The 21932-nt window shown below is 40.4% G+C and overlaps 1 protein-coding gene across 40 annotated transcripts in view; it reads right to left on the bottom strand.

Annotated features, from left to right (window-relative positions):
* RBFOX2 (RNA binding fox-1 homolog 2) overlaps window positions 1–21932 on the bottom strand; it is a 269661-nt gene that overhangs the window by 56089 nt on the left and 191640 nt on the right. For all 40 annotated transcript variants that reach the window (XM_044384442.3, XM_044384443.3, XM_057316432.1 and 37 more), the window contains one exon: window positions 3506–3730. In XM_044384442.3, the coding sequence (XP_044240377.1) occupies window positions 3506–3730 (225 nt within the window). The remainder of the gene's footprint in view (window positions 1–3505; window positions 3731–21932) is intronic.

The raw sequence follows: 21932 nt of genomic DNA, 5'->3' as shown, positions 1-21932 counted from the left end.
ATAGACTAAATGCTCTGATAAAAAGGCAGTCCTTTTCAAATTGGTGAAAGTAAGATTCAGTTGTATTTTATTTTTAAATTTACCAGAGACACACCTAGATTCAAAGAGTTTGAGACAAAAATGAAGGAAAAAGATGTCATACAAATAGTAATAAGAGAGCTGAAGTGATTAGTATCAGACAAAATAGACTTAAGAAATAATGACAGAGACAGAGGGACATTTCATATTGAGAAAAGGTCATACTGGTTAGGAACAGTCTGTAGGAAAGACCATCTACTAAGCCTTAAAACAAGTCTCAATCAGGTTTTAAAAATTGAATCATACAAAGTATGTTCTCTTTCCACAGTGGGATTAAATTACAAATCAAGAAAAGAAAGTTGGGAAATCTTCAAACATTTGGACATTAAGAAACACATGTCTATGTAACCCAGGATCAAAGGAGAAATCATAAGGAAAAATTTTTTTAAAGATTTTATTTATTTATTCGATAGAGAGAGAGACAGCCAGCGAGAGAGGGAGCACAAGCAGGGGGAGTGGGAGAGGAAGAAGCAGGCTCATAGCAGAGGAGCCTGATGTGGGGCTCGATCCCATAACGCTGGGATCACGCCCTGAGCCGAAGGCAGACGCTTAACCGCTGTGCCACCCAGGTGCCCCGTGGAAAAATTTAAAAAATATCTTGAATGAAAACAAAAACACAATATATCACATTTTATGGGAAACTTAAGGGGAAATGTATAGCTTTAAACATGTATCAGAAAGGAAAAAAAATCCAAAATCAATGATTTAAAGCTGCAACTCAAGAGGCTAAAAAAACAACAACAACACAAAAACCAAAGACCTAAGACCAAATCCAACTCAAAGCTAGTAGAAGGAAGGAAACGATAAAGATCAGAATGGAAATCAATGAAATATAAAACAGAAAAACAACAGATTTTTAAAAAAATCAATGAAATCAAAGCTGGTTTTCTAGAAATATCTGCAAAATTAATAAACCTTAGCTAGACTGATCAAGAAAAAAAGGAAAGAAGGCACAATTACCAAAATCAAGAATGTAAGAGGGGATATCACTACAGATGCTATAGAAATTAAAAAGGATTATATGGGATTATTATTATTATAAATAACTTTATACCAACAAAATAGACGATTTAGATGAAAAAGAAAAATTCCTAGAAAGTCACAAATTACCAAGATTGATTTGATGTGAAATAGAACATAGAAATAAAAACAGAAAAAGGACAGATAACTAGTGAATAGATTTAGTAATTAAAATATTTAATAAAGCCTCAGATTTATATTTTATTTCTTCTTTGCACAGTTGTTCTGGTAAGTCTGAGTTCATAATCATTTGAAAGTGATTTGGAAATGCAGCCAAGATACCAGCCAATATATTCATGATTCTAGAACAAATGCTACGGAATCCTCATCTGTTACCCACCATGCTTACATCTTCCCAATGAATTGTCTACTGTAGCCCATCACTTATGCAGTATAAAATTATGTGCTTATATATAACTGATCAACACTGAAAAGATAACATGTTTTCAAGGAAAGAATGGATTTCTTTGTGGTCTAATATCTAATAAAAGAAAATGGAAAGTATTTGAAGGTTAAATCCATCCTTATGTAACAACAGCTTCCACTGTAAGGCTCTTCATTGGGAAGTAAATCATATCAAGTGGTTTAGAGGCTGAATAAAGCTCTCCTGATAATCTGAAACAGGAAGGGCAAAAAGAAATCTAAAAACCAGACACAGATCTTTCTATCCAGAGTACAGAACATTTTTATCTTTGGAGACAGACCAGCAATCCCACAGATAATATGACTTCCGGCACATTGCTATGTATGTGATATATATCTACTGGTTGACTTTTGACATTTCTTTTACTTTAGCAATTACTAGTAAAAGGCAAAGCCAAAAAGGTCGGCTGGGGCCAGGGATTAGTAAACCAAGTCCAGAGTTTGGATTTTATTGTAAGTATGTGAGGGAACCGTTAGAGTTAAACAGCAAAGTAACCTTATTTGCGTGAGAAAACAGAGCACTGTGTTGGCTGCTGTGTGGGGAAGGGATCCTGAGGCAGGCAGCAGTAACACAGGAAATAAGCCATGAGATCTGGACTAGCGTGGGGACGACGATGATGATACTGTACATGACTTCAACTCTTAAATCTCCTAGCGGCCGGTGGAGGCAGGTACTGCTGTCTTCCTTTTCCAGGTACAGATATGTATTTGTCGTCACCGAGCAAGCCAACACAGAAAGAGGTTAGATAAAGTCATGCTGCTAAGTAGGGCCCAACTCGAACCCAAGAAATCTGGCAGAAGAGCTGCGCTGGTAATCACATACACTGTCCGGTCAGAGTATTAAGATAAAGAGAAAAGCTGAAGTAAGAATGCTTCGAGTTACCGCTATTGGACTTGGAAATGCACCGGATGTGGAGAGGAAGGAAAGAGAGCCGACTCCTAGGTTCTGCTCGAGCAGCAAGGTCAATTTAGTAGTATAATTATACAGCGAAAGGACATAAAATAAGAGGAAGGGGGTATTGGAGTGCTGGCAGCTTGGAGTGCTGCAGTATTTAAAAACTGAACAGAGGGGCGCGTGGGTGGCTCAGTCTGCCTTCGGCTTGGGTCATGATCCCAGGGTCCTGGGATGGAGCCCCATGTGGGGCTTCCTGCTCTGCGGAGAGCCTGCTTCTCCCTCTCCCTCTGCCGCCTCCCCTGCTTGTGCTCTCTCGCACACTCTCTCTGTGTCAAATAAATAAATAAAATCTTTTAAAAAATAAATAAAAACTGAACAGAGAGGGGCTCCTGGGCAGCTCAGTCATTTAAGCCTGGGACTCTTGGTTTCTGCTGGGGTCATGATCTCAGGGACGTGGGACTGAGCCTGTGTTGGGCTCTGTGCTCAGCAGGGAGTCTGCGTGAGAGTCTCTCTCCCCCTCTCCCTCTGCCTCTCCCTCCACTCCTGCGAGCTCTCTCTCCCCCCCAAAAATAAATAAATCTTTTAAAAATAAATAAAAATTTAAAAAATAAAAACTGAACAGAGAGATAGGAACCAGCGAAGGGGACTAAGTGAGAACTTCCAGTGCACAGGAGGGAAACGGAGTGTCCCGAGAGCAAAAGACTGAGTATGTCAAAGAGGAGGAAACAGGCAATGTGCGGAACGCTGCTGAGAGACTGCGTACCATGACAACACAGGAGAGACCACGAGGCGTGGCAAAACGAAGCTTTCTAGTGAAACTGACCTAAGTGTGCCCTCGCTGCGGCGCTCACCTTGTGTTGCCTGTCCTGTCTCTAGACCCTAAGCTCCTGGGCAGTGACTGCGAGCTCAGACTCGAAGTCCTTACCTTCTAATTTCAATGCAGGGGGGCAGAAATGAAATTACATAAATGCTACGTAGTGTCATGTAGATGCTAAATTAATTCAAAGGGTTTTCTGGTCTGATGACTCAGGTGAAGATTTCAATACGATGGCAGGCACTCTTCCATTTCCCACCTCATAGTTCACATACCGTGAGAGATCCGTTTTGTGTGCTGGGTGAGTTGCTACTCTGCTCCCCGTGGGCTTGCGTACTTCCGTAGAGCGTCAGGTTATGCTCACTGGTCTGGCCGGCATAGTCCTGAGTGTGTGGCACTCCATATTCTGTGGGAATTCCATTCTGTGGAGGTGGTGGAAACGGGATGGTAGTAAAAGGCTGAACCATTGCGTCAGGAGTTGTTGTTGGCTCCTGGTTACCCTAAAACAAATAGTGGAAGAGAAAATAAGGAGAAAAAGTGACTTTAAATTCTCATTACGTGACTATTTTTAAGGTGAGTATACAAAATTCTCTGAATATTCTCTCTTCGCTCCAGTAAAATGGAAGGCTTACTGCCTGAGGACTAGGGCAAACACTGCCATATATAGCGATGTATGCATGTAGCCACGCAAACATACCCTCATCTTCGGCCAATCTGTGGTTCTTAAACAGGTCCATGACCATATTAAAGTTGATTAGTTACCAAAGAGTCAAAAATTTTCCTTTAAACCAAGTTTTAAAAAAATGCCAGGAAATTTCTCACACAAGAATAGTTTTAAGAGTTGAAATTAGTTTGGGCCATTAGTATTTTCTTCAGGACACACTCTATCCCTTTACAGAGATTCTCAGGGTAAAACAAAGCAATTTCACTAAATTACAATTTCTAACAACAGGTAGGGTGAGATTATACATTAAGTTCTCATAACAAGACAACATAGATCTCTAGATTTTAAGAGTACAGAGTTCAGAAGAAAGTATATTATTAAAAAATTAATGTTTGGATTTCAAGATAGAGATTTACTTAAGTCTTGGCTACTAGGCTAATAGTTTAAAAAATCAGTTGCTTAAATTATAAATATTAGAGATAGACCAAAAAAAAAATCCCCAGATAAAAAAATTTAAGAGCTCTTCACAATCACTGTGAGCTTTATAAGGCTAACAGCACAGCAGGACACCTCTCCATGTGATAATCAATCCCACATGCTTACCTGGAATTCACTGTGATATCTGAAATATCATTAAGAATATGCAGGATCTATAGGGAATTGTCAGAAGGAGCCATTGTGGATCCAGAGCCCCTTTCTCACTTCTGTCCTAAGTTCAGATACAACAGAGTTTGAATCTTGCACCCCTTCCCCGGGCTCCCATTTTATTTCATAAGAAGTAAAGCCATTATTTTACTGAAGATACACAAGTCTGCAAAGTCTTGGGCCACTGTCCTCTGTAAGTAGTTGGCAGAGATGGACAAATGCTTCAAAATGTCAGCACTTTGAAAGGCTAAATCTGGGTTTATGTCACTTGGTTTCCTCTTACGCATGAGCACCACTTTCATCAGGCAAGGGAGCAATTATTCCTCTTTCTCAGTCCCAATTATCCTTCTTTCCCCTCAGTTCAAGAGGGGATTCTCTACCCAGTGAGAGCTGTAGGAAACAGAACTTACAGCAGCATTTTCTTTCTTTCTTTCTTCCTTTCTTTCTTTCTTTCTTTCTTTCTTTCTTTCTTTCTTTCTTTCTCTTTCTTTCTTTCTTTCTTTCTTTCTTTTTAATAATGATTTTTTATTATATTATGTTAGTCACCATACAGTACATCCCCGGTTTTCGATGTAAGGTACAGCAGCATTTTCTAAACACCATCCGGCTTTCGACACTAACCTGATGGCCATTAAACTCATCTATATCTCAAACAAAATGAATCCAAAAATGCAGAAAGATCTCACACTATTTTTAAAGACAGGTTCTACCATCATTGCTACAATAAGCTCTTCTGCATAAAATGAAACTGAACAAATGTACAAAAGCTGTTATAAATGGAGAAATACATGGTCATGGACTGGAATGCTTGGTATTCCTAAGATGGCCATGCACCCCAAATCCCACAAACTCAATCAAAATCTCAGGTATTTTTGCAGAAACTGACAAGGTGTTATTAAAATTTATATGGAAATGCAAAGAGCCTAGAAGAGCCAAAGTGATTCTGAAAAAGAACACAAATTGGAAGACTTACACCACCTGATTTCAAGACTTACTACAAAGCTGCAGTAGTCACAATAGTACGGTACCGGCTTAAAGACAGACAAACCAATGAATGAGCAGAAAAGAATCCAGAGAGATACATGTATATACAGTCAGTATTAAGTCATCAAGTCAATTCAGTAGGAGAAAGGAAACCCTTTTTAACAGATAAAAAATTGAATACCCAGTGGGAAAAAGATAAACCTCAACTCATCCCACATCCCAACTCAAACCTTAACTAGGCAAAAGTTAACTGGAAAGAGATATCAGACCTAAATATAAGAGCGTTTTAAAACTCTAAAACATCTAGGAAAAAAAGATAGAGGATAACTGTCACAATTTTGCAATAAACAAAGCATTCTTTGGGCATTAAAAAAAAAACAGGAACTATTGAAGAAAAAACTGATAAACCGAACTCCATCAAAATTTAAAAATTTCTTGGGGCACCTGGGTGGCACAGCAGTTAAGCGTCTGCCTTCGGCTCAGGGCGTGATTCCGGCGTTACGGGATCGAGCCCCACGTCAGGCTCCTCCGCTATGAGCCTGCTTCTTCCTCTCCCACTCCCCCTGCTTGTGTTCCCTCTCTCGCTGGCTGTCTGTCTCTCTGTTAAATAAATAAATAAAATCTTAAAAAAAAAATTTCTTGCTTTTTGACAGGTATCACTAAGATAATGAAAAGACAAGATGGAGCCTGGGAGGTAGTGTTCATAGTACACACATCTGGCAAAGAACACACATCCAGAATCCACAAAGAACCGTTACAAATCATAATAAAAAGAACAAAGCAACTTTTTAAAAGATGGATTAATGACTTTCACAGACAAACTCCCACAAAAGGATATACAGATGGGCAGAAAACACATGAATGTGTGGCTCAACATTAGTCATCAGGGTTACGAAACTAAAACCAAATGAGCTACCATTTCACACCCATTAAAAGGACCACAAGACTGAAGACACTGAACGTTGACAAGGATGTGGAACAACAAGAGCTTTCGTATACTGCTTGTCAAAGTGTAAAACAGTATATCCACGTGGTAGAACTGTTCTGCAGTTTTACTTTTTTATAGTTAAAATATTCATGTTCGCCCCAAAGAAATAAAAGCATGTGTACAAAAACGCTTGTACAAGAATGTTCATGGAAGCTTTATTCTTAATAGCCCCAAACTGAAAATGACTGTACTGAAATCAACAGGAAAATGGATAAACAAATTGTGGTTTATTCACAAAATGGAATGTTACATAGCTGAAAAAAAGAAAAAAAGAAAAAAAAAGAATAAACTACCAACAACACAGATGAATCTTAAAGCTGTGCTGAATGAGATACAAATCTATTGTAAAATCTATTGTAACAGAAATGAGAAAGTAGTTGTTTCTTTTTGGGGGGGTGGGGAGTGATGATGGAGATCTGGAACATTCTAGGATGGAACATTCTAGGATGATAGAAATGCTAAATTTCTTGTTAAGGATGATGGTACCAAATTGTTAAAATTCATTAAACTGAACTCTTGATAAATATGTCACTACATGTTAAAGGGAAAAATAAAGCAATAAAAAAACCACTGGCAAACATCATATTAAGCTGTGAAATACCTGTCCTCGCTAAGAATCCTATGACTCACGCACTACATACAATGAGGTGACAAACCTGAACTGGAGATAAAGAGAACAGAGACAACTATAGCTATGTACTTAGAAAAGCCCAAGAAATTAACTACAAATGAGTAGACCTAATAATAAAATTTTGTCATATTTACTTTACAACCGGCAATAGTCAGTTATTCAAAAGGGCAACAAAATGTATAGGATAAAACACACGATGTAGGATATAAAGCAAGGCCTGAATAAACAGAGATGTATTCTGTTTCTGGAGGAATGCTTCATATAGAAATGTTAATCCTTGCTAAAATAAAATATATACCTAATGTCATTTTTTAGGACTTTATTTATTTAGAGAGCACATGGGGGGGGCAGAGGAGGAGGAAAAGAATCTTAAGCAGACTCCCTGCTGAGCGTGGAGCCTGACCCTAAGATCATGACCTGAGCCAAAACCAAGAGCCCGATGCTCAACTGACTGAGCCACCCAGGCTCCCCTACCCAACGTCATTTTCAATCAGAAGCAAACAGAGCCTGGGGAAGAAAACAGGACTAAATATAATTCTAATTGGTATGTGAAAAACTACCACGAAAGTTTGGAAAGGGAAAAGCTATGAAGTGGGGCATGCTCTATGGTACGGTGAGACTTGCCATAAAGCTACTGTGATTAAACACTAAGCATACACACAGTGATTAACAGAACACTGATTATCCTAAAACAGTTTCAAGTTTACACAGAAAATTAACAGAAGATAAAAGTAGCATTTCACTTCAGTGGGGAGAAATTGTTTATTTACCACAGAGGATTTGTAAAAGTTGGCTACCCACCAGAAAGAAAATAAATGAGCCCCTCACAGTGTATACGAGAAAAATTCAAGACGGAATATAATCTAAGAGAACAATGAAAACTATGAAAATATAAGAAAACCTGGGAGCGTAACTGGGGTTGGGGGACTCTCACATAAGACAGGAAAGATAGGAAACCTAAAAACCAGGAGGAGAAAAAGGGCAGACATGGTTGCAGAAGTTAGAAAGGAAAGGAGAGCAGGGGAAGGAGGGAAGGCAAGGGAAGGGGGGAGAAATGGCCTTTAAAGTAAAAAACAAACAAACAAAACCCAACTGGGGCAAAGAATCGCAACAGATAAGACAGATGCTGGGTTGTCATCACTAATGTAAGAGCAGGTTACACAAACTGATAAGCACAACAGAAAAAGGCACAGAATATAACTGAACAGTTCACAGATGATGAAATACCATCAAAATGTTCCATCTCACTAACACATGGGAAAACATACTAGCAGCAAAACAAGTCCAATGTTTTAGTCATCTAATCAACAGAATTTTTAAAAGTTTTATTGAGGGGCGCCTGGGTGGCACAGCGGTTGAGCGTCTGCCTTCGGCTCAGGGCGTGATCCCGGCGTTGCGGGATGGAGCCCCACATCAGGCTCCTCCACTATGAGCCTGCTTCTTCCTCTCCCACTCCCCCTGCTTGTGTTCCCTCTCTCACTGGCTGTCTCTATCTCTGTGGAATAAATAGATAAAATCTTAAAAAAAAAAAGTTTTATTGAGATATAACTGACCTGCACAACAAACTGCATCTACTTATTTAGAGTGTAAGCACTGACACACACATGTACATGCACGAAATCATCACCACGGTCAAGCTAGTGGGCATATCTATTCCAAATCCCCAAAAGTTTCCTCATGCTCCTAATAATAAACATGTATTACTTTTGTAATAAAGCCTACCAAGGATTTTTTAATATAAAAGATGACAAGAAAAATGTCATCAATAAGAGGAAGCCGATACGCTGAAGCACTGAATTATTATTGTGCTATCCTTAAGAAAATGGTGGTGACATTACCTAGAGACAACATTCATAACTGTTTTTCATTTTCAAGTTAAACAGCATCAAAATTCAGCTGTCTCCAGTGTCCAAGAATCATCTCTAAGTGGTATCAAAGACTGCTTTACATAAAAATCTCTCCTTTGTATAGTTTTTAGAAATTAGGCTATGAAAACCTTAAATTTTTGCCCATAATTTTTCAGGAAAAAGGTCTATCTCTGGCACCCATGTAAGTTCTTTTCATGATCTCCAGGCTGGGGTATCGTCTATGACTTCTCCTTAGCTATCCTGGGTGCCCTAAGTTCAAGTCACACAGGGCTGCATCCGTATCCACCTAACCTGCCCACGTGCCCCCTGCCTGAAGCACACTGCTTCAGAAGCCCTCACAGGACTTCCGGGCCTGAAGTCAGATACGACAGAGAAAATCCAAATTCAGGTGGACTGGTGAATGTGAGAGAGCAAGAGCACCAAAGGTCTCTCTAGATCTACACTCTCAACTCCAGACATAAATATAATCTTACAGTATACAAGAAGGGTCTACTAAATAATCAATAAGGCTAAAAGACATTGCTCCCCACTTATGATTAACACAGCAAAGGGACTTGCTTTCTATACTCCAACTCGGCTCCTTGCAGACTTATTCCTGCTCTGGCCTCCATTCGCCCGCAACCCAGCCATGCTGGGAGCGTGGCGTTGGCACCCGAGTTCACAGTCCTGGCTCTCCCACAGGGGTCGTCCTGACAAAGCTGTCTCAGTCAGCTGAATAAGCACATCAGTTAGCACTGGGAGATAGGGGGAGAAATGTAAAAACATTTTATAGGATCTACCTATTGACGTGACACTACATATTTTGAAGAAATACACGGTAGGCAGAGGCTGAACTGTTTCCTGAAAAAAGGGAAATGTAAACCTCTGTTATGAGGCCAAAATGAAACTCTTAGCAGATTATTTTATTCTTTATAAGAATTTTTAAATTTTTGTTTAAAAAACACATGTTTATATATTAAGGGAATGAAATAGGAATAGGAGTGATTTTGCATTTTATTTCATACACTATACTGTCTGAAAATATCCCCAATAATTTATGATGATGATGATTATAAACGCTAAATCATTTCAGATTTCTATTAAATTTCCAGGCTATATTCCAAAGTTATAAGTTCAGAAGAGAAATATGATAACCCCCAGGCAAACTATGAGATAATAGCTCATATGATCATTTCTAGGCAACACTTTACTTCTATGTTTAATATGCAAACGTTTTGTTTTTAAAATCATAGGCTAAGCAGCTTAGGTATATATCACCTGAGAAAATGAGTTAACTTTTTTTCTTGTAGTCCACAAAACAAGACATAATTTCTCTTTTACTTAATTTAGCAGTCTATAAATTTTCCCTTCCACGAGATGAACAGACAATAAGGAGTACTACATGCAAATAAAGTTTCTACCTCACTTAACAAGAATCTAATATTTAATTTTAACGCCTTTCTTCCCTAGAATATAAATTGTGATGTTATGTGAAAGATGAGAAGAAAAACAAACTGTATTTCCTGTTAGTTCTTATCTGCATATCCCAGGAAGAGGAAAGTTCTCTGGAAGCGGGACTACCTGCCCACCACGCGAAGCGCCCAGCTCCAGAAGCAGCCCTCACAGGACTGACCATTCCTCACCACAGGTATCCCCATGTCTGCTGACTTCACACCACCCTCACAACTACGCTAAAACGCCAGCTTCCCTGACCACTCTATGTAAAATCGCAACCCGTATTTCTCTCTGTCCTCTCATCTATAATACTTTTCATCCCGTCTCCTCTATTAGAACGTAAGCAAGAGGTTCTCCCTGTCTGGCCCACTGATACATCCCCAGCACTAAGAACTACACCTGGCATAGAGTCACACGGCACCGCTCTTACTTAAGGGGTTAGCACGAGCAGAATAATGAAGCAGAACGTCTAAGATGAGGAGTGGTCCCCATCTTGTAGAAAGCTGTGAAGACAGAGCCCGTTGTATGTAATCCTCCTCGGATCCACGTGAATTTACTCCAGGAACTGGCAGGGAATTATAAACAAAGCAATTCTTCGGTTAACTGCCTTCCCATAAGCAACATAATTTACAGCACTACTAAAAGTCACATCTTCCAAATTTCCAAAAAAACTACCTGCATTTCCAACACTCGGGTTTAAAAAGTAAGATGTGGCACACTCATAAATGAGTGGCAAAGATGTTTTCCTGAAGTTATTTTTAAATAGGAGGAGGAGGAGAAGAAGAAAAAGAAAAACCCTGAAGAGACCTACACAAAACGGATACACGTGGGGTATAGGATTATTTGATATTTCAATAATTACACAACTAACCAATTCGATGTCCTGCCATCTCACTGTTGTTTTATTACCTACACAAAAGTTCAAAAAGAGAAATATTAACAGGACAAAAAATAGTGTTTTATTTTACACAGAATGCAGGCCACTGTGACTTAATTTTTTTTTAAAAGATTTTATTTATTTGACAGAGAGAGACAACGAGAGAGGGAACACAAGCAAGGGGAGTGGGAGAGGGAGAAGGAGGCTTTCCGCCAAGCAGGGAGCCCTATGAGGGGCTCCATCCCAAGACCCTGGGATCATGACCTGAGCCGAAGGCAGACGCTTAAACGCTGAGCCACCCAGGCGCCCCTGTGACTTATTTTTAGGATGTCACTCTGATGCAAACTCAAGATGATGACCGCATAGGAAAGGAATATGGGGATATAATGACTGAGGATCAGTTTTTCAATGTATTATTCCCTAGCACAAACAAATGTGTTTGTTACATGACTTAGATACTACTTAAAAGATGATCACAGCCACCTGAGACCCAATAAATTCCACACTTCACCAAGGGCAGTGCTGCCGTCCACGGTGAGAACATCGTCTGAATCTCAGCTTTGTCACTACTATAGCTGCAAACACTTAGCTATGTTATGACCTACCTTTCCTGCGCTTCAGTGTCTTCCTCTATAAAACAGCCATGTTGATGCCACACGCTGTTATAAAGAATTGTAAGATAAGATATGAAGTGACTAAAAACCTATACTCCCAATAAAAGTTGCTCTCAACCACTGCAAGCACCAGGGAGATCGTGGGACCAAACTTCCACAACTTTGTAAATGTTAAAATCCTACTAGATGCCACTGTTGTGGATGTCATGTGAAATTTTAAAAAACCCTTAAAGACTGTATTTATGGGAACAACATTGAAGAAATAAACTACGGATATACAAAATTAACCATAGCATAAGGGAAAACAACTAGCCAAAAAAAAAAAAAAAAGAACAAAACAGAAAAGAGAAGGAAAAAAAATCCACCAAAGTAGTTTTTAAAATGATCACTAGCTGAAAAGGCAGTGGGGAGAGATATCTGAAATTTTATTTAAATTCTAAGACATACTAATACCTGCTATGGGTCCACAACTCGTGGGCACTGAAAACATCATGACACAAGTTAGAAATCTGCCTTCCAGGAGTTTACAATCATATTAAGGAGCCTACTGCAAACGTACGTAACATGTCAGTACAAGTCGGAGCGCTAAATGTGAGCACCAAGTTGGTGACACAGAGGTTCACCGTCACCTACTAAACACACTCTAATTTCCTCCAGGCCTTCCTCAAAGGTACGCAGTAAATGCTTACATTTAATGAATGCTTATTAAGTATTTGGCAATACACTAAGCACTTTGTATGTATAGACACACAACATACATAAACTGATTTGATTCTCACAGCTGTAAAAGGTAGATATTTCCATTATTCTCCTTTTACAGATAAGGAAACTGCCATTTAAAAGGGTTAAGTATTTTAGTGAAAAACCGCTTGGCTAATATCTGGCATAAGCAGACTCAAATCTGAATCTAAACCATTTCTCAAGCTGGTGTTGCTAGTCACTACTCCACTGGCATCTCCAGCAGTGTCTGCAACCATTTTTCCTCCCCCAGGGCTTATCATATACAACTCCTGACCATTAATTCTGTGTTGCAATGAGTCTAGACTTCTATGTTCCCCACATACGGTGCTTTCCCAAATCACAGCTGGACCGCTACAGCATGGATCAGTTTTGGTCCCCATGCTGTATCCTCTATCAAGAATATTCCTGCATAATGAAAACTTAGCCGGAATAAAGGATCAACTCAAATAATCCCATCTCCATGAAGCTATCCCTAGAAAGGAAGTATGGCATAAAGCTGGGGTCAGCAGACTTTCCCTGTAACAGGCCAGATATATTTTAAGCCTTGCAGGCAGTGTGATTTCTGACCAACGACCGGCCTCTGCTGTTACAATGTGAAAGCAGCTGCAGACAATATGTAAACGAGCAAGCATGGCTGTGTTCCAGGACAACTTTATTCATGGGCACTGACACATAAATTTCATCTCATTTTCGCATCTCAAAATCTTCTTCTTCTTCTGATCTTTTTCTAACCATTTAAAAATGTAAAAATCATTCTTAGTTCACGAGCCTTACAAAACAGGCAGCGGGCCAGATGTGGCCTGCAGGCCAGAGTTTTTTGACCCCTGGTGTAAAAGGAAAGAGGTTAAGGTTTAGAGCCAAATAAGCCTGGGGTCGAATCCTGACTTGATAACCTGCTAGCTCTGACACTGAACAAGAAACTAAGTCTCAGTTTTGTCAACTAGAACACAGACAGGACAGCTATCTACCGTGAGGCTAATGTAGACAACAACAAAAAAAAAGAACCAAAAGTCCGCAGACCAGGGTCTAATAGAGCAGACTTGCCAGCAAGTGTTGCATTCCCATTTCCAGTTAGAAGAAATTCCTTCCTCTCCTGTATTCCCAAAGCATTTAGCTTGCACTATGAATGCGTACAAGACCCACAAATTTAATGTCTTATACTTATCTAGACAAATGCCTTATCTTTCCTTTTAAAAGCTTCCTTATGGGCTCCTGGGTGGCTCAGTTGGTTAAGCGTTTGCCTTCGGTGCAGGTCACGATTCCAGGATCCTGGGATCGAGCCCCACATAGGGCTCCCTGCTCTGCAGGGAGTCTGCTTCTCCCTCTGTCCTTCCCCCCTGCTTGTGCTCTCTCTCTCTCAAATAAATAAATAAAATCTTTTAAAACGGCTTCTTTATGATGAGAGGGGACTGTTTTGTACATTGTAGAATCCCATACAGTGCATAATAAATATTAAGCATTAAATAAAAATTTTAAATAAAGGAGGATTAAGATGGGAGAGTCACATGTATGCACACTATAGCAAACTGCTTTGTTTGGCAAGAGTAGAGAGTGTAACTTACGAAGGGTAATACATGCTGAAACAAATGTTATCTCATAGGGTTGGTATCAAATTGGAGAAGAATGTTGAGGTAGGAAGTGAGAATTGGTCGAGTACCATTAGGAGAGAAAAGACTCAACATTCATGTGCTTGTGCTTTAAATTCACAATTTCCTTCGATCTCACAAACACGAAAGTTAAGAATGACATCTCTCTCCTTTAAATAACTTGTAGTAACAGAGGCGATGCGTTACCATGTTTGGTTTTCTGGTATACAATGCGAACTCCGCTAAATATTTTAATTCTAAATTCAAATACACAATCACAGTAAACAGTTCCCATCACAGAGGAAAAATGTAGAACCCAAAGACCAAGTCTCAACCCTTTTATTGGTCAGTTTCCGATTGCAGTCTCAGAGCTTCAACCATTACCTACCTATGGGTGACTTCCAAATATTTTTAGGTCCAACCATGTCCCTTCTTCCATGCTTTCATGGGAGGGAGAGTAAAAACAAAAAGAGCATGAGCCTGAAAGACAGACCTGAGTTAAAATCCCAATTTTGCACCTCTTAGCAGATATAGGATGAATTACGTAAGCCCTTCTAGCCTGCTTCTTCACCTGCAAAACGGACTGTTTACTGTGGAGGCTGCTGCAACGGGTGCAATGAGACCAAGTGAAACTAATAATACGGTACCAGGCGCCCGACTTGATTAGGTCTCTTGTCCCGCTTCTGGTTCTTTCAGCTGCACATTTTCACCTCAGATCCGATCCTTCCACCCTCGGTGTTTCACTTACACTACAAACTGTATGTCTAAAAAGTGAGTTTATTACCGCCTTTTCTTATTTCTGCTGACTGAGTTAATCATCTTTCCAGTCAAAACTTGGAACCTGTCCCTTATCCTTTATGATATTTTGCTCTATGTAGTGAGTATCCTAATATCCAAATCCATTAGATAGTGATGGTTTTAACTAGTATTTCCTGGTAATAAAGAACCACTGAAACAGGAGAATAACAGATTCATAGCTTATGTAATGTTAACAGTATGTGGGATACAGTTAGGGGGTAGCAATTAGAACGCAGAAACAGGAGCATACTGGAGCATACTGGAGCATTCTGGAGAAGACATGTGGGCCTATGCAAAGGGAATGGAATCAAGAGATGCTGTGGGGGGAATTTAAGGAATGTGGCAACCAACCAGTTACAGGCAATGGGTAGAACAAGACAATTTTTTAAGACTTATAGTTGCAGGGGCGCCTGGGTAGCGCAGTTGTTAAGCGTCTGCCTTCGGCTCAGGGCGTGATCCTGTCATTCTGGGATCGAGCCCCGCATCAGGCTCCTCTGCTGGGAGCCTGCTTCTTCCTCTCCCACTCCCCCTGCTTGTATTCCCTCTCTCGCTGGCTGTCTGTGTCTCTGTCAAATAAATTTTAAAAATCTTAAAAAAAAAAAAAAAAGACTTATAGTTGCAGACTCATTATTCAGGGCTTATTAACCCACTCACTTTCATCAATACTTTAAGGAAAAGTTTTCTCATTATTTACAAGTCACACTACTTGGGGCAAGCGAGTCTGTGTTGTTATCGTTTCTTAAGCATATTCTCTGTTATACTGAATTAGTCTAAGTATTACTTGAATCCTTTTTTACTGACATTTGAGCTGCTACAACAGCTAGTTTTTAACATCAGGAGAGGGAAGGCACATGGGGAAAAAATAAGATTTGCTTTTGTAGGACCAAAATTAAAAGGTGAGAAAGGCAAGTAAACTAATAATTATATCAATATTATTTGTGCTATAAGTAAAGCTAAGCACACAGTACTATAGGAGAACACAGAAAGAATGGCCAAATGGAACTGCCTTAATTATTCCAGGATAATTAAAGTCTCTGTAATCTTGGAGAGAGAAGAGTATTTTTGTTTATATCTTTCCATTTGTTTTTTAACTTCATTCTAATTTTTTCAGTTTGGTAATCCTGAGTCCCACCTATACACCCATTCTGCTATCGTGCTTCTTTTACACAATAGGCTGCAAATCCTATCTCAAGAGAAAAGTTTCCCAATTCCTGTATTATATCTATAATCAGAATGAATCACTGATAAAAAGGGGGCAATATGAATTTTATTTACACCTTCATAACAATCATCATCTGTTATTTAGGGAGAGCATCTTCGCACCAGTTTATTGTCATAGCCAGTGTCACTTAGCATTTTTGTCATGTTGTAGAAAATGGAAATTAATTCTCTAGCTTTGTAACAAAAAGAAAATATTTTTGCCCTTAAGTGTTTTACAAATTAGATCATTTGTATCCCCTGGAATTTGCCTAGATAGGCTCAAATTTCAAACTCTACCTGCCTTTCTAAGAAAGAGTTTTACAAAAACTACTCAGCTGACAGAGACTAAGCAAAGGCCGACCACTCTTCTCAGACCTTGTCCCGAAAGCAATGGCGTCTGCCTGATGTCTGTGACCCTATCACAGAAAGATAAAGACAGAACACTGATTGAAGATCATCAAGCAATTAAAATGAATTTTTAAAGCTTTGGGGTGCCTGGGTGGCTCAGTGGGTTCAGCGTCTGCCTTTGGCTCAGGTCATGATCCCAGGGTCCTGGGATGGAGTCCTACATTGGGCCCCCTGTTCAGGGGGAGCCTGCTTCTCCCTCTGCCTCTCCCCTCAATCCCCACTTGTGCTCTCTCTCTCACTCTCAAATAAGTAAGTAAAATCTTTTTTTTTTTTAAAGTTCTGTAGAAGAATGACAGACCAAGACGACCTAGAGGAAAAATATGAACGGATGGATATGCACAAAGACAAAACAACGCACATTTACCAAACATACAGTGAAATTCATTCTAGAGTCTTCATTTACTTACACACTTAAAACAGGGCCACCCCAAATCTCTGTCCTTTGGTATATGAAATACTCTGTATTGAAAACAAACGTCCCCTCTGTCAGTCTAAAAACAGTCAGGTTCTCTAATATGCTATCTCCTTTTGTTCTTCAAACTACCATAATGACTTGGAGGGAGGGCTGTAAAATAAAAGTGTTTCCATTTCTCATCTCAACCGAGATTCACCCTCTGGACACCTAGAGCTGAAAGCGTTAGTATCTAGTAGTCCTGAAAATATTTCTGGTAGCAAAGATAAGTTAGATAAAAGTCATGTGGTTTCTCTTTAATAGTGAATATAAATCATCCCAGAGCCGTGAGATGTCAGACAATCTGCAGGTAAATAAAAACTGGAAGGAAAAGCCTATACATGGAGTCTCCCTGTAGCCTCCAGTTTTCGTGTCCAGGTTCAATTCTAACAGTTCATCCTTCATTTGGTTGTCTGTGACTTAGTAGATGGCTGGGATCCCAAGGAAATTCACAACAACAGATTTAATGATTGTATGATAATGAGTATAGTAATAAAAAGCCCATCACCAACTAAAATACTAAATTTAAGCGAAAGTATTATCTGATTCCAAGAAAGGAGTTTAGGGATACATCTACTCCTGCTACAGTTTCAACAAGACCCGCCCCACGCAGCACCCACTTCCACTACACTCTGCCTCGCACACCCACAAACTCATTTTTACCTGGTTCCTTGAGAGCAGAGATTCCCATATTTAATTGTGCACAACAATCACCCTGGGACCATGCTTTTTTGTTTTTTTAAATCAAGATCCTTTCCCCACAGATTATGATTCAGTGCTTTGGGAGTAGGACCCTGGTACTCCAGGTATAGGAGGTTTGAGAAACACTGAGAGGCTTTGCTGGCATAATGAGAGAGCATTATGGTGGCGATAGGTACCTCCAGAAAATGCCTTGAAGCATCTATACTTCTGGAAGGGCAGAGATTTCGGAGGGAGGAAGTTATGAGAGGAAGGTAGTGGTGGCCAGAAATGTAAGTTACCTAAAAACAAAGGGACCTTCTTATATGGAACCCACAGACAAGAGAAGCAACACTAGTTGTTGTTGTTTTTTAAATGCAAACCTGCTGAAGTCCAAGCCTAACAAAGGTCCTTCTTTTAGAGGAGGTAAAACTAAAGCACCGGGCCTCAAAGCATGAGTGTGCTACAGCCACACGAAGGAGAGATGGAGCGCAGCAGGGGACCAAGTGCAATCCTGAGCTCTTGCACACAAAGGATAAATAAAACAGGAAATACTTCATGCTTAGAATAAATAATTTAAAGGATCGGGCATATGGAAGTCTAAGGATAGATACCGGCTTGGGCAACAAGTCTCTGACACACTTGTCTCCAAATCACGTCGTCAACACACACACACGCACGCACACACGCGCGTGCATCTTTCCAATTACTCAGAGAAAAGCCAGCCTGACCTCTCCCCTGAGGCTGAGTTCTGCCATCTCAAAGCAATGAATATTTAAAGAGAAAAATAAATATTTCAGAACAAAGTCATTCAAACCAATAGTCTGTTAGGTTAAAAATGAGAAACACTGTAATAATCTTAATGTCTCCAACCTTCTAAAAGCTCTCTCTTCCATATCTTCTGTAAGCAGTATTTAGAACCTCAAACATCATGAATCATGTCTTCCATCCACAAGAGACAACAAGAAAACTCTGGTCCATCTACCTGCTTCCTTGGAAACATTAGGTCCCTATACCCAACATGGCTGGTTGTCTATTCTAGTCAATATAATTGATTTATACAATTCGTGGGTGATTATTCTTTTTCTTAACCAAATTTTCAATACAATGTAAATTAACTTCCTCTTTTTGTCTTCATGGGCAATTAAGTTTGTATCCTCTATACCTTAAACTAAAATATCCTTGAAAAAAGCTGTAACTCAGGTTCAGAATAAAACATGAGCAAGATTTTGTAGTGCCTACTGAATCAGAAAATATTTCATTATTCTTTATAGATATTGCATTGGACGTCCTATTATAGTTCACTTCTTCAAAATGAGTAAGTCATATAACATACAGTAACAGAACTTTTCCCCATACCCTTCCCCAAACAAAACTGCACTCTGTCTGCAACCACAATCACATGATGGTTATATTTCCTCTACTGGTTTCATAAGTTAAACCCCTAAGTAGATCAGGGTCTGAATCACATCACATGTGCTTTGTCATAGCTTCCTCACCAATGATAAGTGCACAGCAGGTGATCTTTAGAAAGTGTCTGCTAATCGAAGCAACCAGGTAGCTGAGTATCTGCTTCTGAGACTGGAAGTCTGTAAGAAACCTAACAACCTTTCTCTTCCTAGATTTAGGAAGTCTGCAGAAAGCTCACTACTATATCAAGAATTGTTCCTAAATATTTACCACAGAAAACGAGTGATTGCAGGCCTTTAAATGCACAGGTTGACGGGAAGGCTGTGGGAGAATCCGTGCTCTGTGGGCAGGAGACGGAGATAACAAGCATCTCCGCTCTCAGCAACTCCCATCCAGGCTATTCCGAGAATCTCTCTTCTAGGAATTCTCCTTGTCTTAAACAATGTCAACCTGATCAATTTTCAAGCAGCTCCCAGAACAATCTCTCTAAAATAAAATCTGCATCAGATATTGTTAAACAATTCTCTTCTGAAAGTCCTAGGCTCCTCGACGCCCATGGTCTCAAGTCCAAACAGCTTTGTATGGAAGTCATACCGCCTGCATCCTTCACCCATTCAGCTTCGATTCTGGCCACTGAGTATTTACCGAGTACTTCTGAGGGGCCAGACACTTGGTCCTAGATGCTGGGGAAACAACAGTGACTAAAGAGACAAAATTCCTACCCTTAGGGAGTTTATATTCTAGTAAGGAAAGACAAATAAGCAACAGGCAAGCCGAACAAGAAACAGCTGGTGAGCCGTAGAGGCGAATAAAGCGAGCAAGGGGGTACAGGAGCACTGGGCTGGAGCGACAGAGGACTGCTATTTGATACCGGGTAGTCAGGGAAGGGAATGACTGAGCAGATGCCGGAAGAAAGCCAGAGAGCAAGCCGTGTGCCTGTCCGGCGGGAGAGCACTGCAGACAAAGGGAACACAAATGCGAAGGCTCAGCTGTGAAAACGTGCTCGGCTTATTCTAGGAAGTAGGAACAAGGGGGCCCTGTGTGACGGAACTGGAAAAAGCAGCAAGCAACAGAGCGGCAGGAGATGAAGGGAGAAAGGTGGCAGTGGCCAAGGAGAGAGCTGGGGTAGACGTCTTATAAAAGTTTAAGGGCGCTACAGGGACTTTGGCTCTTATTCTCCAGCGAGGGTTCTGAGCAAAGTGGCACAGTCAGGTTTAGTTTTACAGGGACCACTCAGCAAGGGAGAAGTAGGTAGACCAGTTAGGAGGCTATGGTAATAACCCACCTGAGAGATGACAGCGGCTCGGCCCAGGTGGTGCTCTTATGTGTACTACATCCTGGAAGACGCCTTGTGCTGTCTCACCTCCAGTTTCTCTGCACCTGCTATCCCTTCTGCTTAGAAAGCCTTCCTCCTTCCTACCCATCTGGCTAACCTGCCCACACTCTTTAATATTTAGTTCAGTCATCCACTGTTCTCTTGAACACCCGAATAGAAAAAAAAAAAATTCCTTCCCCTTATCCCTCCTGAACCTAATACTTACATTCTATTACAGTTATCTGTTTACATAAATACTGCTTCTATAGAACATGGACTCATTAAGGGCATGTAACTGTCCAGGTCTAATTAATCTTTGCATCCCCAGTGACTGCCTTAAAAATGTTCAATAAGTCCTTTTTTAAAAAATTTTATGTATTTGACAGAGAGAGGGAGAGAGCACACAAGAAGGGGGAGCGGCAGGCAGAGGGAGAGGGAGAAGCAGGCTCCCCACTGAGCAGGGGATGTGGGGCTCCCACCAATATGCGGCTGGATCCTGGGATCATGACCTGAGCTGAAGGCAGACACTTAACCGACTGAGCCACTCAGGCATGCCCCAAATAAATCCTTGCTAAAGGAAAAAAAGAAATACATCCAATGTACTACAGTGTATAAATAGCTAAAGACTTTTGTTAATATTTAAGAGAGACAATGAAATTAGTACAGGAAGAGACCCAAACCCATCCAGCATGGGGAAATATGGGTGACATGAAGAAGGGAAGACAGGTCTGTGAGGACACCACAAACTCTGAAAGGGCTTACAACAGTATTACGAGCTACAGCAGAGGCAGAGGGAAGCACATCAGTGGACGAGTGCTGGGGGTAATCAGGGCTGTGGGGGGCTCAGAGTCTGGCAACGGGCGTGGGGGAGGACAAGGGGTTCCTAGACTTCAGTCCATGGGGCTGTATGAGAACAGGCAGTGAGGTGGGAATGGGTGGGCAAGGAGAAAGAATCAATTCTAGAAGTCCAAAATTTTCTTTAAAAAGATGATCCTGATATAAAATACTAATTAGATTTTACCTTTTAATATTTGAAGTTCATTTCTTTTTTTCACACACATTCTAAAAGATCTTTCATAGTTATTTCGAGGGTGTTTGGGGCAATTTATTTTCCCTTTTTAAATTTAATTTTTATTTTTCTCAAATTAATGCATGTACATGATAGCAAATCAAATGGGAAGAGCTCATCAGAAAAAGCAGCAGTCTCCTATCCTTCCCTTTGCCAACCCTCTTGTGAACGACCCTCTTTTAGAAGTTTCTTAAAAAGCAGCAGTTTCAAGGCCAGAGGCTGTCGTTAGGGGTACTGGCTCCTCTCACCTCTCCAGGCTAAGAGGTAGAGGACACGTCACTCTGTAGATCTGTGCACACAGGATGTAGGACCTGGCCTCCCCCTCGAGGCCACTGAAGCGG

The sequence above is a fragment of the Ursus arctos genome, unplaced genomic scaffold (assembly GCF_023065955.2).
Source record: "Ursus arctos isolate Adak ecotype North America unplaced genomic scaffold, UrsArc2.0 scaffold_21, whole genome shotgun sequence".
Lineage (NCBI taxonomy): Eukaryota > Metazoa > Chordata > Mammalia > Carnivora > Ursidae > Ursus > Ursus arctos.
Note: the sequence above shows the minus strand (reverse complement) of the source record. Positions and strands in the feature narration are given on the sequence as shown.